Source organism: Pterocles gutturalis, unplaced genomic scaffold (genome assembly GCF_000699245.1).
Source record: "Pterocles gutturalis isolate BGI_N339 unplaced genomic scaffold, ASM69924v1 Scaffold46970, whole genome shotgun sequence".
Classification (NCBI taxonomy): Eukaryota; Metazoa; Chordata; class Aves; order Pterocliformes; family Pteroclidae; genus Pterocles; species Pterocles gutturalis.
This window is the reverse complement of record NW_010145003.1, coordinates 2,214-18,558: the sequence shown is the minus strand read 5'-3', so window position 1 is coordinate 18,558 and position 16,345 is coordinate 2,214. Positions and strand designations below refer to the sequence as shown.

General features: G+C 35.0%; 1 protein-coding gene across 1 annotated transcript; it reads left to right on the top strand.

Annotated features, from left to right (window-relative positions):
• Positions 1-895: 895 nt before the first annotated feature.
• Positions 896-14,719, top strand: RNPC3 (RNA-binding region (RNP1, RRM) containing 3; the record flags this gene model as incomplete). Its single annotated transcript, XM_010085253.1, has 14 exons — positions 896-943; positions 2,136-2,254; positions 3,436-3,516; positions 4,246-4,357; positions 4,862-4,930; positions 6,406-6,554; positions 7,506-7,631; positions 8,492-8,628; positions 9,423-9,584; positions 9,763-9,857; positions 9,937-9,995; positions 10,520-10,652; positions 11,606-11,678; positions 14,599-14,719. Coding segments are annotated over 13 exons (1,350 nt in total), but the record flags the coding sequence as incomplete, so codon positions are not given.
• Between the last annotated feature and the right edge of the window lie 1,626 nt (positions 14,720-16,345).

The following is a 16,345-nucleotide window of genomic DNA, read 5'->3' as shown; positions in this document are numbered from 1 at the left end:
TGGGCCTCGCCTGTGGTTAGGAAGGAGGCCGTGGAGAAGCAGTGCAGAGGGGCTGTGGGTGAGTGTTGGGATGCGGTTTCGCAGCTCAGTCTCTTGAAATCTTTAGTTTTTTCTGTCTCCAAATTACAGAAGCATAGGAGTGTCTGTCTGGTGCCGAAGGCTGTTTGGAAAGAGCCTTGTATTTCCTGCAGAGCTGCCGATAAACGGTGTCCGCATCTCGTGTCAGGGTCGTGCTGCCTGTTGTAGCATGTTAAGATTTTCCTGATAGCTGCTTTTATAACAGTATTAATGTTTTGGGTTTTTAATACCGAATCATGTAGTGACAAAATGAAGTAATAAAGTTTGTTAAAACAAAGTTTAAGATGAACTGTGTGTTCTGGGAGATTTGAGCCAAGTTGGAAAGCTTAAGGTTTTTTTTAAACTTAAAAAGTAAGGGGAAATGTTAATTAGAAGCTATCCACGCTTTCAGAGCACAACAATAATAATGACTTTTCTAGCAGGAAAAGCATTACTTCTAGGCGTTGATTTGATTAAAATGTTCAGCTGAAAGGTGCTGAAATAAATTTCCTTTTCTGAAAAGAGGTTTAAGCTGCTTTATCAATACTTGCAGTTTAGGAAGACTTTTGCTCACTAGAAAAACAATGGTGTTTTTCTACATTCCTCAAACTGCTGAGTTCCCATCTTAATTTTTGACTTCAGGAGGTGCTTGTCCTAAGTTCTTAAGGAAAATGTTATCTAGTCCTTCATCTTTGCCCCACATGGGAGTTAGATGGCTACTGTCTGGAAGCTTTCAAATATGTAAACTTGAACTTACAAATTACCCGTGGGTGTATGTTTTACATGCAATTTCTTTTTGATTTGATTTCAGTATGACAATTGTTTGTTTGTTTTCTAGAAACATACTGCTTTTGCTACCTTTCCCAGTGAAAATGCAGCTGTGAAGGTTTGTATTGAGTTTGTTATTGAATGTTTTAGCAAAGCACTTTTCTGAATTTCTAGTTGTGCTCTAAAATGTTTTGTATATCATCTAGTACTCAGTGTTGGGGAAAACATGCAGAGTAATATAATATTAGAGTTCTGTTTCAGGTGGTGCTTGAAGGATGTGAAAAAATTAACACTTTTGTAGGCTCATAAGAAGGGTGGGTTGGAAGAGGCTTTTGGAAGTCGTCTGATCCAACCTGTTCCTTAGAGCATGGCAAACTTACCTGAGTTGAGGCTGATCAGGGCCCTGTCTAGGGTGTGTGTGCATTTAATGAACTATAAACAAAGCATGATTTACTTGTCTCCTGCATAATAACGTATTTGCCATAAAATTCAGACATAGTAATATATGCAATTCAAGACTGCCTTCAATGTCCAACTTTGATAAGGAAAAGAAAACAACCATGTTAATGGGGGACTTGGATACCAAAATGCTAATACTAATAATGCTTTTTAAATATAAGTTTGGTAAAAACCTTGTCCTGAGTTTCCCTCTTAGGCCCTTTTTTTTTTTTTTGAAGTTGCTTTTATTTTTTTTAGGACATGCTCTAAGGTACTACTCAAAAAAGTTACAAAGACTATGTGAGGTGAACAGTGGTGAATTTAGGTTGCTTTGTGTCAATTGTTAGAAGTCTATCAGGATCTAGACTTGCAGAATGCTGGAGCTTCCTGGTGTCACTGTTAAGAATCTAGATTTTAAAATTCCCAGCTATTACTAGTGGACTTCAGCATGTTTGTAGTTCCTAAGCAAGAGGTGGGTTATTTGGAGTCACAGAGATTTACTACGCTGTGTAATAAGTATCATTGTTAAGGCTGCAGTCTTGCTGGTGTGTTCAGGTGACCTAAGTCTCTGCAATGGTTCTAGCTGCACAGCCTTGTCTTTTTCCTTCCTGTTAGCAGGAAAGAGGCTGCTGAAAGCAGGAGTGGTGCAGAACTATCTGTATCTATTGGCACAACCTTAGCTTATAGCAGCTGGGACTGCATCCTGTGACTAGTTTACACACTGTCATGGGTTTGCCCTTGGCTGGGGGCCAACCCCACACAACCGCTTTCACTCACCCTTCCCCCTCCAAGAAAAAACAGTTCTGCTTTAAAATAATTCTGATGTTTTCCCTCTTCCTTTTATTTCTTTTCTCCATTACAATTATTTGAAGGCTTTGTCAAGGCTGCATCAGCTGAAACTTTTAGGTCACACCTTAGTTGTTGAATTCGCGAAGGAGCAAGATAGTGTGCAGGTACTCACCCAGCCTTCTGTCTCAGAGACGTGTAAAAGGTATGTGCATAATAATTTAGTTTCTGTGTTTGTGATCAAGGAAAGGAAATTCCGTATTCATGATACTTTTGTAGTACTGTTAAGTCAGAGGATAAATTGTTACCATTTAGAAGTGTTAACAGGCAGGTTCAGATCTATAGATAAGGGACTGCATTCCTCCCATTGGTGTTGTTTAATTCAGTATCATCACGAAATAATTCCCATCCTTATTCATATAGTTATTCATATTTTTAGTCAGCAGATGATCCTGTTTGTTCTCATTTACAGAGCAAGACTCCAGTCTGCGTAAGCTGACCCCTGTGTTGCACAGGTTCCCTGTATTGAAAAAAGACTCTTCTTTTTTTTTTTTTTTTTTTTCTATGTCGGGATTATATTTTTCTTTTGCTGTTAAACAGTGCATGCCATGCTTTCCTGATGTTTCTTTCTAATCTAATCAATAGTCAGGCCAAATTGACACTTGCTAGTGTACCTGTATAAGACTGTACAATTACGGCCACTGGCTTCTAAGCTGGAGCTGATTTGCACGTATCTAGCTTGAAGCGTGAGCAGAACAAACATAAAACTGTCCAAATCTCTCTTCAAATAGTTAAAGAATATGTAATGTTTAAAAATAAAAATTATGAAACTCAGTGAATCCTAATGCTAGTGTGACCAAAAACTGTCATAGTTTGGGTTTCAGTTGTCTGTCAAGTATTTAATTAAAAATATAAGTTCCATAGTTAGGATTTCAAGTGTACTTGTGAAATATGGTAGAAGCTATATGATAGTGCTTAATTAGAATCAACTATAGAGGTTGTAAGTTATTTATTCCAGCCTCTGACTATGAACAAATCAGTAATTTAATACCTTTGATTTTATACAGTCTCTGAACAGAGAGTAACATGAAATAGTTTTAGTTCTTTTCCTGTGAGTAGGTTTATGTCAGAAATGTTTTAATTTAGGGAGACTTACTTAAAGCTGCATAAATATTTTTTGTTAGAAGTCAGGCTACTATAATTATCCACATGTATTATTTCTTAAGAATTAATAATGGCTGTAGTAATGCCATTGATAAAAGATGTTAAAAATACTATACTAATATATTTCTTATATTTTTAATAGATGAGATTAAATGTATTTCATATACTATGTAGAGCACTTAAAATTTGCCTTGTGTTAATTAATGCTAAATTAATTTTCAGTTCAGAAGAACTGGTGAAAGAGGAAGAGAAGAAAGAACCAAGCTGTATTAATATAGAGAGTGGAATTGCACCCAACCATGGGTTAGTGCATTTTTTTGGTCTTAATTATATTCTGTTACAGTTTATTTTGAAATAAGTGTTATGCACTGTAGAATGACAGAGAATGCAGCACACTGCATTCTCTCTTGTTTTATTTCATAGTATGCTACTGTTCTACATGCTGTAGGAATTGTCTTAAAGATGAAATTTTAGTTCCTCAAGTTTAGAACCCTTGCAGTTGAGTAGTGACTGGTGCTTTGAGCCATGAAGTTGTGGATTGTGTAATGGCCTTCTAGCACTCTGCATTGCTTTCTCATGAAGACTTTGAGGAGTGGGTAGGTTGTGCCAGTGTTAACAGCAGAATACTGTTGATTTTTGTTTTTCCAGAGGTTTCTTGTTCTTTTTTTCCCCCCATATGCATTTTTTGGACTAATAAATCCTGCACTTTGAGCATTGAGTTTATGATGTTTGTACACCATGCTATGCTGTGCTTTTGGTTTTGGATATGTTAATTTTTTCTGTGTGCTTTAGGCTTTCTGCATGTGTTGGTACTTTCATTGTGCCCCAGCCCAGTAAGTCTGTCATGCATTAGGGGACTGCTCCCCAATGTTAAAGACATAATGTAAGTGGCCCAAAACTGTTCTAGGGGAAACAATATTATTTCAGTGATGCTTCAGATGTAATGAATAGTTAAACCTCTAGTAATCATTATTACCAGTCATTATGTGGCAGTGGTGCTAAGATGTCTTGGTTTTAATCTTTTTTCCTCAGCCTCACCTTTCCCATCAATTCTTGCCTCAAATATTTGTATCCACCACCATCAAGTACAATTCTAGCAAATATAGCAAATGCCTTGGCAAGCGTGCCCAAATTTTATGTCCAGGTAAGTAAAAAAATGGCAAAAAAAGAAAGTATAAAAATAAAAACATCTCCTTTTTCCTTTTTTTAAGTATCCACAGAAGTAATTTTTGTCATAGTAAATATTAAGCTAGTTTTCCTATGATCGTGTTAACCAATGTTTATTTTTTACTATGTTGAGACAATAAGATTTCACTGACCAGAAGTAACTTCCTTCATTGACACTGAACACTTAACTGGATATGATCTTCCTAATTAGATGTGACTTGAGTACATGGAGTTTCATTCTGAGAAGATACTTTACCCTTTTTGATTAGCCGCCTTAGGGTGTTGCTCGTATTTGCTATTAGTGTTGGATCTCAAGTGTAGGCTTTCACATTGCTTAATAACCAGTGTAGTTGTGTCTTCATTAAAACTAAGCCGATAACTTCTGGCAGGTATAAATCAGCAATGATACCTAGCAAGGAACTACTTTAATTTATTTATTGATTTATTTAAAGGAAATCTTTCTTGTCCTGGATTATTTTAGGTACTTCATCTTATGAATAAAATGAATCTTCCTCCACCTTTTGGACCAATTACTGCTCGCCCTCCCATGGTAAATTTTTAATATATGTTTAAGTAATGTAAAACAGATTCACAATTTAAAATGTCAGCAGCGTGGTAGGACATCTAAGTTCAAACTTCTAAAAGTTGGAGAAATCTCCAGAGGATAGGAAATGCTGCCGCATTTCATTGCCTAAGACGTGCATGTTAGTCTTCTAAAGAAATCTTTTTAACTATGCTTAGAACACATACATGTATGGCAGTAGCACTAGAATATTTCAAACTGTAGGGTATAAATAAAAAAAGGGGCTTATAACATCATGTTACAGATACAGGAAATAAATAACACCATTAGACCATTGCTTTACAGAGATGTAAGTTCTGTGATCCCTGTGTTTCTTTGGAGTTCTGATTGGATTCAGATTGTTAATGAGATTATGCAGTACTTTTAGAAGCAATTTGCTCTGTCTCCAGGGTGTTTTTTGAAAGAGGTGGGGTTGAGGGAAACCGGTACAGGCTTAGGAGGTGCTGTTTCTGAAGGGAAATAAAAATATCAGCTTTGTGGTCTCGGTTCTCTGTTGCCACGATAGAGTAGTGTAACTGACTGCCATTGGAAGATAGAGTAGGTGAGGACTTGCATTAGTAGTGACAGCTGCAGTTACTGGATATAGTGAAGTTGTGCTCCACTACACTTGTGTTTGCCCTAACAGAACACCTGCTTCTAATAACAGGGGAGCTAGCTGGTAAAGAAAACTATAAAATAAACCTATCAAATAAGTGAAATCACAATGATTTTCTGGGAATAGTTTTATTTGGTGCCTGGTACTGGGCCAGGTTATGCACTGTGAATTTAACAGTTGTGCAAAAAAGAATAGTAAGGTGAGAATCCAATCCTTGAAATTCCACAGAGTATTTTTAATGCCGGAAGACATCAATGCCTTTGTGGAGCTGATGGTACCTAAAAGTAGCTGTTAAGTGTAGTAAGATTGTTGAAAGTGGGTCTGGAAATTATTTTTTACATAGAGAACTCCTTATATGTAATTTTTTGCAGTCTTAGTGAAAAAACTTACTCCTTTCATGAAATCCTCACTCCTTACAGAGATAGAAATGTGACTTTGATAGGTGGTAGAAGGTTCTGTGTATAATCTGAGATGGCTTGGGAGCTTAGGCCTCCTCCCATATGTTTTGACCAAATTATTCTCAGGAAAGTTCTTAAAGCTGAGTGCAAAGTAAAAACACAGGACCATTGTTGCTATTTTTTTTTTTAGCTTCTCACATTAATAGAATAAAAACATTCACTGTTATGCTTCAGAAAGCAGCAGGTTTTTTTTTCTTGTGGAAGATTTTCATTAGTAATGTAGTTTAGCAAAATAGCATCTAGATCCCCTTCCATACTTGGAAAAAATGCTTCTTGTCACCTTCTAATTTATTGCTTTGATTGTTTTTATTGTATAAAGGAAAACAGGATATGCAATTTTTTTTCTTAAAATGTTTAGTTAATTTTTTTTAACTTTTCCCCATAATTAGTGTGAAGAGTATATACCAGTGCCTGCACCACCTCCCCCAATCCCGCCTCTGCCTCCCGAAGAGCCTCCTTTGCCTGAAGAGGAAGAAGAGCAACAGTCTAGTGGAGACGAATCAGAATATGAAAGTGATAATGATGAGGAAAAGGAGAGGTGTGCATGTTACAGTCATTTTCAGGCTTTGGGGCTTTTTTGAAGTGGTGTTTTTACTCTTCTAGCTTCTAGGTCAGCAAATGGTGGAATCTGTTAACATTTGCAGTATGTAGATAATCTTTCCAGATGCTTAAAGAAGCTTCAGAGTCACTTAAAAATATAAGGACAGAGCTGTTTTGAATCACAGTAAGAGAAGGAAAATGGTCAAATGGTATGCAAATTATCATTTGTTGCTATGTCCAGAAAACCAAAAACCCAACAAAATAAAAACTCAGAATGAAGAGTGTGCAGATATAAGGAAGGAGTAATTTGTTTGTTTTCTGGAGTCTTAATTTTTCCAAATCTTTAATGAGTAAATTAATCAGCCTGAATCATATGTGCACTCTGACTTCCAAAATGGTTTTTGTACATCAGTGTGTATTGGTAGGAGTAATAATAACGGGAGGTTGTGTGTGCTGAGGATTTTCTTGCTGTTTTGGGACTGAATTACATCATAGCTGTTTTTTTAAATCTTTAATACCAAATGAAGAAGCAAGTTTCTTTATTTGCTGTTTAAACTGCAAAGTAACTCAGAAAGTCCCTATGCTATATTCAGAAAAATACATGTATTTGAAAGAAGGTGGTCCTGTTGAGTGGAAATAATATTACGAAAAAAGGTTCAGCTTGAGGCTTCTTAGCATTTCTGCAGCTTCAGTGTCGTTAGATGCGTGCTTGGGGAAGGAAGGGGCATCATTGATGGTTCAATGATGCCCCAAGTGCTCTGTGTATATCACTTAGCTATGTGTTAAAGTTTATTAATGTAGTTTTGGTCTTAAGGTAGCTAGATTTATAACCGTATTCTGAAAAGTTGTATTTCAAGGGCTTTAAGGAATAGGAAAGCGTTTTCAAAATGAGTATTTTCAAATAAGCTGTAAACCACTTTGGTTCTTTCTAAAATTTTGTTTAAAACAGAATGACCAAGTTGATGGAGTTAGCAACCCTTCAGCCTAAAAGACCAATAAACACAAAGAGGCGTGGTGTTAGAAAAAAGCGAAGAATTAAAGACTTACTGAATGTTCCAATGTGTACTCCTCACAGGTCTGTATTATTTCAGTGGTTTTTGCACTTGTTCAGAAGATTATTCCTTTTACTACATTATATTCTCTGTATCACGTTTCCTTTAGTATTGCTATTTTAAAACAAGCATTCTTCACTGATACGTAAATTTAGTAGTGGAGTAGCTCTTCTGTTATCCTTATGCTTGGTTTTATTGCTTTAAAGGTCCAAATTTTTGTGTAATTTGAACTGAAGTCTGTTCTGCAACCTTAATCCGTAAAGTGTGCCTGGTTCAAGCTCTATGTTTCCCTAACTATCAAACTAATAAAAATCCCCTTTTTGTAAAAAACAAAAACAATTTCATATCACAGCCCTGACAAAAACAGTCTGGATTTATTGTTTGGGATACTTCTTAAAATTAAAATTAAATAAAAGGGTTATGCTGAAAGTATAAAAACTGATTTGGTTTAAAATAACTTTGGTTTTTGAAACTGCAGTACTATGGCACAGTAGACACCAGTGAAATATTTCTATGTAGTGATGATCAATTGTGAATGCATTTTTACTAATAGCTTTCATCTTCTTCCAAGTGATTTGCTATATTTTTTGAAAATCTGTTATACACTGTGAGAGCAGCAGCAAGGCCACTTATTTTTCATATTTAAGTTACTGGTAAAGTTTTTGTAAGTGCCTGTCTATACTGTAATGTGATATGTACTTCTAGCCATACCTACTGTATTTGCAGTGTTTTAATCAACTTGAACTGTATTGGCTGAAATTTATGAAACGGAGAACTCAGAATTTGTTGTAAACAGTAGCATAAAATCTATCTGGAAGAAATCTTATATTCGGCTACGCATTGATCAGTGGCTGAATCTTTAACATGTTGTTGTTTTAAACAGTAATTTGCACCCTGCGCTGTCACCTTCAGATGTCTTTGAGCAGCCACAGCATGTTGGTCATAAAAAAATTGAGTTCCATATTACTAGTGACATCCCAACTGTTCTTCAGATAAACTCAGAAAAAGAAGAAAAAAATGGTAATGGAGTTTATATTTCAAATGTATTTAATAGTATTGTGGTTTCAGTGTGTAGAAGGCTACTGAAATTTAGCCCAGGGAATTCTTTTCTTTTGTGTTGGAGCTTTTGTTAGTAATATACATCAGGATTTGTTTAAGAACACCTACCTCCATCTTGTCTGCATTTGCTGTTTTTCCCATGTTAAAGCACGGAACTCTGTGTGATCTGTTGGTTTACAATGAATTGCCCTGTCTTTTAAGTGTTAAGGTGTTTTTAGCAAATGTGTTGCAAATACATTCGTAGTATTATATAGTATAATTATGTCAGACTAATTTCAGATTTTCCTTTTCCAGCTTTTAAGAGACCAACATTTGAGTGATTGCCAACTCCTTCACTGTTATGCACTGACTATTTACTATAAAAATGCTGGGCAACAGTAGCAGTGAGGTGTGATGGTGTCTTACAGGGTTATGGTCAGTCTGTGTTTCTTGGAACTATAAGTGATATACAGTTTCTTTGAATGAAAATTAGCTAAACCATTGAAATTGATACAGGCTTGAACATCAAGGCTAGTTTTACCTTAACTGACGTGAGCCAGGGCTTTTATTTGTAGTACAGTTGATTTTATAGAGGACCATATAGAGCAGGTGTGTTTGTCAAGCCAGGGATTAAGACATGTTTAAGGATATGTTCAAATTGCTTTACAAAGTCGACTATATTAAAATGTTACTGAAAGGAGTATACTTTTTTGCTTGCTATTGATCCCCTTGTGAATAAACATACAAACCACTTACATAATGTGTTGAAATTTCAGACCTTTATGCAACCACAGAAGAAATCAATAATACAGGCTTTGGAAGGATTTTCCCAGCTCCTAGCTCAAATGATAAGATGGAAACTGAAGAGGAAGATGATGAAATACCATCAGAATTTATTTCTAGAAGGGATCTAGAAAAAAACAGACTTTCTAGAGAAGGTATAACTGTAAGAATAAATTATCTAATAATAGCTCTTTGATTTGTTGCAACAAATAGTTTAAATAAGTATTTCCATTATTAAATGATCATATATTAAATTTAGTTATTTTATACTAAGCAAAAATACCAAGTAACTAAATCAGCTAAAACATTGTCTGTTTTTCTGTCTTCTTCAAGAAATGGAGAAATTTTCTGTTTTCAAAAACTATGAGCCAGGTGATCCAAATTGCAGGATATATGTGAAGAATTTAGCTAAACAAGTTCAAGAAAAGGTATTTAAACAAGCGAATTAAATATTTATCAAAAGGACTTTTTATCAGCTTTCCTCTTATACCTACCCTTTAATTTCAGGATCTCAAGTTCATTTTTGGAAGATACATTGACTTCCAGTCAGAAGTGGAACGAAATATGTAAGTTAATTTGGTACTTGGTTAAAATTAAGCGTTTTTGTTAACTTCTATAATACTGGTGAAAATTGGTATTTAAAAACTAGTCATCTTTACTTTTTTCTTTATCTTCTGCATGAAGAAGAAATGCATTTCATCTGAAAGTCTTCATTTATCACAAGTACAGAATTATTTTATTGAACAGTGCCTGAAGACCCTACTGTTTTGCCCCTATGTTTTTGTTACCAAATTTGCTGTTTATTGGCTGAGTGTTACAGAATGAAGAGTGTAGAGGATTGTGTGTATTTGATCATTTTGCATATGTCATATTTACTACAGTTCCACACCAATTTGCCATCCTGCAGTTTAATGTCAGTTTTTACTAAATGGTTCCCCCAGGCAAAATGGTCTCCATAATCCCTGCTTGAAGGTTCTGCTCCTGTTTCTGCTATTTCTCCAACTTGAAGCATGAGAATTATATTTCTAGTGTGAAGTATGAAAGTGTGGTTAAACATGAGGAATTCCCAATTCTCAATTTTTGCCTCTAGGTTTGATATACGTTTGATGAAAGAAGGCCGTATGAAGGGACAGGCTTTCATTGGACTTCCTAATGAAAAAGCAGCTGCTAAAGCTTTAAAAGAAGCAAATGGATATGTCTTATTTGAAAAACCCATGGTGGTTGTATCTTTTTCTTCAAATGTTTGTTATATTCTTTGTAATCTGTCTGTCAATCTCTAGTTTCGCTGTCATAGTGTTCTTGTTAGAAATCTATGGAAAGAGGAAATACCTTAAGAAAACAAGGCAACATGACATAGTGTATTATTGCTAATTTTATGATAACCAAAAAATATATAGAGGCACCTCTTCTGAAATAGGAAAGTAAATGGGCTTTAGGACAATAAAATTTCTTCTCTGGTCTTAGCGCTTTGATCCTGCAGACACGATACAAAAGATGATTTAGCTTGTAGGATCATTGTGTTTAAATTAAGTAGTCTTTTTGACTTGGTTAAGCCTATGTTTACAGAACTAAGAACACATAGAAATGTGCCTGTCAAAATCAGTGGTCTCTATTTAGACTGTTTCTCCAGATGGAACTGTAAGTTACTTTTTGGTCCTGTGTAACATGCTGGGATTTCTACACTTTTGATTGTGTTGCCTGGTTTTTTGCCTACAAGTCCTTATTTATTTTTCACTTAAATATTTCCTAGTTTATTTCCTTTTCTTTGTACTCCTGTTCACCTCAACCTCTGTTCCTTTTAGCTTTTTTTCCTCCCAAATACCTACTTGAGACATCACAGTTATGGAATTAACAAGCTGGGATGGATGATTGTAAATATCAAGCATTTATCCTGCTGCGGTTATTCTGTTTGCACCTAACCCATTCCCAGTTAGTCCTCCTTGTTTATTTAGTATTGTAAACTCTTGGACAGGCTCTCTTAAATTTTTTTTACTGCAGATCAGTGAGGTCCTAATCTGACTAATAGACACTATTGTTATGATATTTAATACTGTAGTGGAATTGATTCACAGATAAAGGCTACTTTTTAAACTAGCTTCTGCTGAAATAATACTTTTTTGCTACTTGATTGGCTTCTGTTTATCATTGACACTTGTAGTCCTTAACAGAATTTTAGCAATTTGCTCGTTCAGCTAGACCAAAGCAGGATGCCAATGAAGGGAAAAGAAAAAAGTAGAACACTGCACAAGGTATGTATTCTCTGCCTGAAAATAAAAATAAAGAAATAGGCTGGGGTTTTTTGTTTATTTGCTGTGTTGGGGTTTTGTTGGTGTTTATTTATTACCTTTTAATGGTTTATTTAGGAGTAGTGATGGTGGAGGGGAAATGTTTCATACAACTTTCTTTTCTTAAATGTGCATCTAATATCAGAAGACCAAAATGCAAGTTATATAGTTGGTGTAAGATTAAAATGTTGTTTCTTCCTCTGTTTAGAAACTAAGGGACTGCCATTTCCCTAATCTTGATATCCTAAGGTAGTTGTCAGTTTTTCTAATCCTTAATCTGAAGAACTAAGGAGAATAATTCTGTCGAATCAGACCACTTAGCTTTTAGTAATCTTCTGGGGTTTTAGCTTTGGAAAGAGTTGCCTCTTTTCTCCTTCCCTTCTCTCCCTGTCACTGTAAAGTTGAGTCTGAAGAACTGTTTCCAGCAATAAACTCACTTCTGCTAACTCTCTAAAGGACCTTTGGCTTTGCTAACTTTAGAAAATGAGATCTGAGTGCTCTTGCAGTATCTTTTAAACTTGGCTGATTTAGGAAACGATATTGTGTCAGAAAGTGCTACTTAATGTTGCATTCCTCAAGGCTTATTTTGTTGTGGAATGCATAGGTCCTGATTTTTGGCATTAGTGTCTAAACTTGATGGGAAGGTAACTTTCATCACTATCTAACTTTATTTCCTATCATATAGCTTTACTTACCTACTGCTTACTCTAAGTATTTGCTTTATATGACAGTAACTCAAGCAAAATCGGTTCTAGTTTAACTGTGATTGGTTTCATGGCCTTAAAACATTTGAGTGGAGAACTGCCTCAAATTAACATGTGAAGTAACTGTTGCAAGAATTAGAACCATTTCTCTCTCAATCTATGCCCTCTGATAAATCAGTTAACTCAAATTTAAAGGGCATTTAACTTAATTACAGCTTACAGTTGGGCATCACTCTGGTTATGCTTCCACCTAAAACCACATGAACTCAAAGCTGAATGCTTCTGAAAGATTCTGCTTAATCCATGATGTGTTTTTTAATCTGGATGTTTTGATCATTGTTACTTTGCAAAAAAACCCTGAAGTTTGAAATAAAGGATGTGAACAGTTGGTTTTGATTTTTAAAAAATTGCTTGTAGACCCCTCAGTATGGCTATTGAGAGGGCAATATTAATACAGTTTATACAGCATTTATAACAGTTACTTCAACTGTAGGTTTCTTGGTCTGTCAGTTGTCTAAGGATTTTTTCATCAGATTATATTTGAACTTGTTTCCCTCTTTTCTGAGATGCTATTTGGTCTTACCAGTTACTGTTTTGAGCTATTTGATTTGTGGTTTGAAAAAAAAAAATCTGTATTTTATTTTATCGAATGAAGGATCGCTTGTTTTTTTACAGGCATTCTTCTGTATGGGTCATTGAAAAGAGACAGATCAGCCTTGGCTAAAGTGTTATATTAGGAATAAGGGTTTATGGAAATGTTTCAGTCTTTTTTTCTTCTTCATTTTTGTTAGAAGAAAAACTTGTATTTATATTATTTTATCCAGTGTCTAATAAAAAAATTACAAAGGTTTCTTTAAATGCAAAAAAGAAACCTGAAATTTTTTAGCTATTGGAAAGCCTTATAAATGAAGTAGGAACACTTTTATCCTGTTAGGAATTCCATGTCTTTCCAACTAATTTTGTACATTAATACTGACTTCACTGAACATGCTAAATAATACTTGAATTACATAAAGAAAATAATGGTTATTCATCATGTTGATGGTCAACTCAGACACTTTTTTTAGAGTGAGCAAACACATCCTTATGCAAGACTTACTTGTGCACCTGAAAGTCTTACATGAGTTACCTTGGTGTCATTGGTTTTATGTGTCATGGGCAGAACTTCTTCCTTAAGTTGACCTTTATATGTAAAGATCACAGAATGTGCCACAGACTAATACAGATTCCTAGGGATCCATTAGGTTTAATTAAAAATATTTACTTAACTTGCCAACTAATGATGAAACTGAATGCTATTCTTGCATGACTGTTTTTGTGTTCCTGCTGGAATATTTTGATGGATGCTGATTTATGATGCAAAATTCTGGGATAGAAATCTGAGTCTGTAAGGAAGAGCAGTGTCAGAATCTCATTTGAAACATAAATGAGCATATAAACAAGTTTATGGAAATATTTGAGGGACTTCAAATTTGATCTGTACCCTGTGTCTCAATGTTGTTATTGGTTTTGGTTTTTTTTAAACAACTAAATTGATGCAAGTTAAACGTCTGATTATTTTTAAACAGGAAGAAGCTGCGTTCAATTCATGGATGTTATTGCAAATAATTTTATTTTTTAGTACTTTCTCTACCAAGGTTCCATCCTTTGTAGAGAAAATAATACATACGGTTCATAAAAATACTATGTAACTCCTTGTTGGCTGAAATGTATTTTTCTTGATGGACTGGCAAACATTTCAGTCAGTATGTGGGGTGATAATTTTTTCTTAGGTAAAATACAGCTTTTTGGGAGAGAGGTTATGTAGAAGAAACTGATGTTGAGAGGTCTCCAGCTTCTTCATAGGGAACAAGTTGAAAGCCTGCATTGAATGGAAACATGATTGGGTTTTGGGTCTGATGGGAAAAAGTGAGTCTGTAAAATGGCAAAGACTTGAAGGAGAATTAATGAGACAGAAAAATCTGGTGTTGTCCAAATATTTCAAGTTACTAAAAAATGTATTTACTTTTGAATATGGGGTTTAGTGTTGGTGGATTCATCAGCCCTCATAAATCTCATAAGGGATCAAAACTGCATTGTATCAAAGAGGCATGTTTGCTTTAGATAGGTGGCATAAAGTTATGTGTATGCAATACTGAGAATCAAGTAAAATTAAAACACATTCTGCTGTTCTTCTTTAGAAACATTCCTGCGTAAATACTGCAGTAATACTGTCATGCAGAGTGTATCCTTTCTTGTTGTATCCTTTTTTTGTGCAATGTTTCCTGTAGCACTCAACTACATCTACGTTTTCATGTAGAGTAGGTACGGGGAGGAGTTTACATGTTTTAGAGTTTGAACTAATCTGGTAATTTTAAAAACAAAGGGCACTTTTTCAGGGAAAAAAAAAAATGAATGAGTTGTCTGCGTTGTGTGAATAGACACAACGAATGTTCCTAGTCTTAAAAAGGTGGCCTCCACCTTCTTCCTCAAATGACATGCTAATTTGTGGTCCAATTCCTTAGCTTGTATGAGCATTCCACTGATGTGCGTGGAGCTGTGCTGAGCTCACATGGAGGATGTTGTCTTGTTTTTCTTTAAATATAATAACAATAATACATTGGTTAAAAGATGTATTGCAGAGCAATTATTAATAATATTAAAGGGTTGACCAGTATTTTAGATCATTTGATGATTACTGTTGTCCTGGTATATGAGAAACAATCCGTAGTTGACTTAAGTTTGTACATTCCTTACTTTTTCTTTTTTGAGAAGAGAAGAAAATCTAACAGTATCTCACAATGAAGTATTTGGAATTGAACTACTAATCAACTATTAATCATTGCTACCTTTTTGTTGGTTTTTTTTCTAGATTTGTCTCTGCACAGAGGTAGTGTTGTCAGTGATATTTTTCTTGTGGTTTTCGTAATATATTATTGTTTAACTTACTGTAATATAAAATTAATACAACTTGTATCTATTAAGTCAGATTTTTTTCAGACATTTCAGCACTTTTATAAATACTAAGCATCTTTCAATTTAGTTGTCAAAAGAAAGCATAACAACTATTTTCTGGTTGGTCTTACTTTTAACATGCCTTTGTGATGTTCCAGGTCCCTTTTGTGTTCCATCTCTTTCAAGTATTATCAAGCTGGGGAAGGAAGCAGTGTAATCATCGAGACTCTTGAACTGTGCGTAGTAACATTTCTGGAGTATGTAAGGCAGAGTATAAATTTTCTCGTCCTAAAGATTCCAGCTAGCTTTAAACTGTCACAAGACTTATATGATAAATGCATGTTAGTTTGCTTGTAAAATCCCTAATAAATTATTTCCCTTCTCTTCATTTTGCCTTTTTCTCTTCATTTTGACTTTTGTTTTGTTGGGTTTGGGAGTGGGAAGGAGGAGGAAGACACTTTTTTTTTTTTAAGAGGTGAACAGTCCAATTGTAACTGTGCAGCATGTTCTAGATGATTCAGAGTATATATTCATACGGAGCTCCCTGAGCGTGGTGTTCAGATGTTAGTGTTTCAGGGTAAAAAGCAAAGAAGTACTAAGGATAATCTCATTTTATGGTAAATCTTTTTGTTGTCTTGGAGACTAAGCAGGAAGACTGGTGCACTGGCATGAATTTGTACTGTGAAACTAAGATCTGTTTTTTCCTTAGTTATTAACTTTCTTTGTTCATCCACATTTTGTAAAATGTCACCAGTGAGACTAAAGTCATTAAAACAAGACTAGCAGTTAAAACAGTGTTAAACCAGTGTAGGTGTGGTCCTTGCCCTGTTGAACTGTGGTTAATAAAAATCAATGCTGTGGAGGTCACAAGTAAGATTTGTTACATACTGGGAAGATTAGCCTAACTTTCTAAAACCATGTGGGAGATATTGCAATGACGTTTACTTGGCAAGAGAGTCCAGTAGATTTAAGGATAAAATAATTTCATAAAAA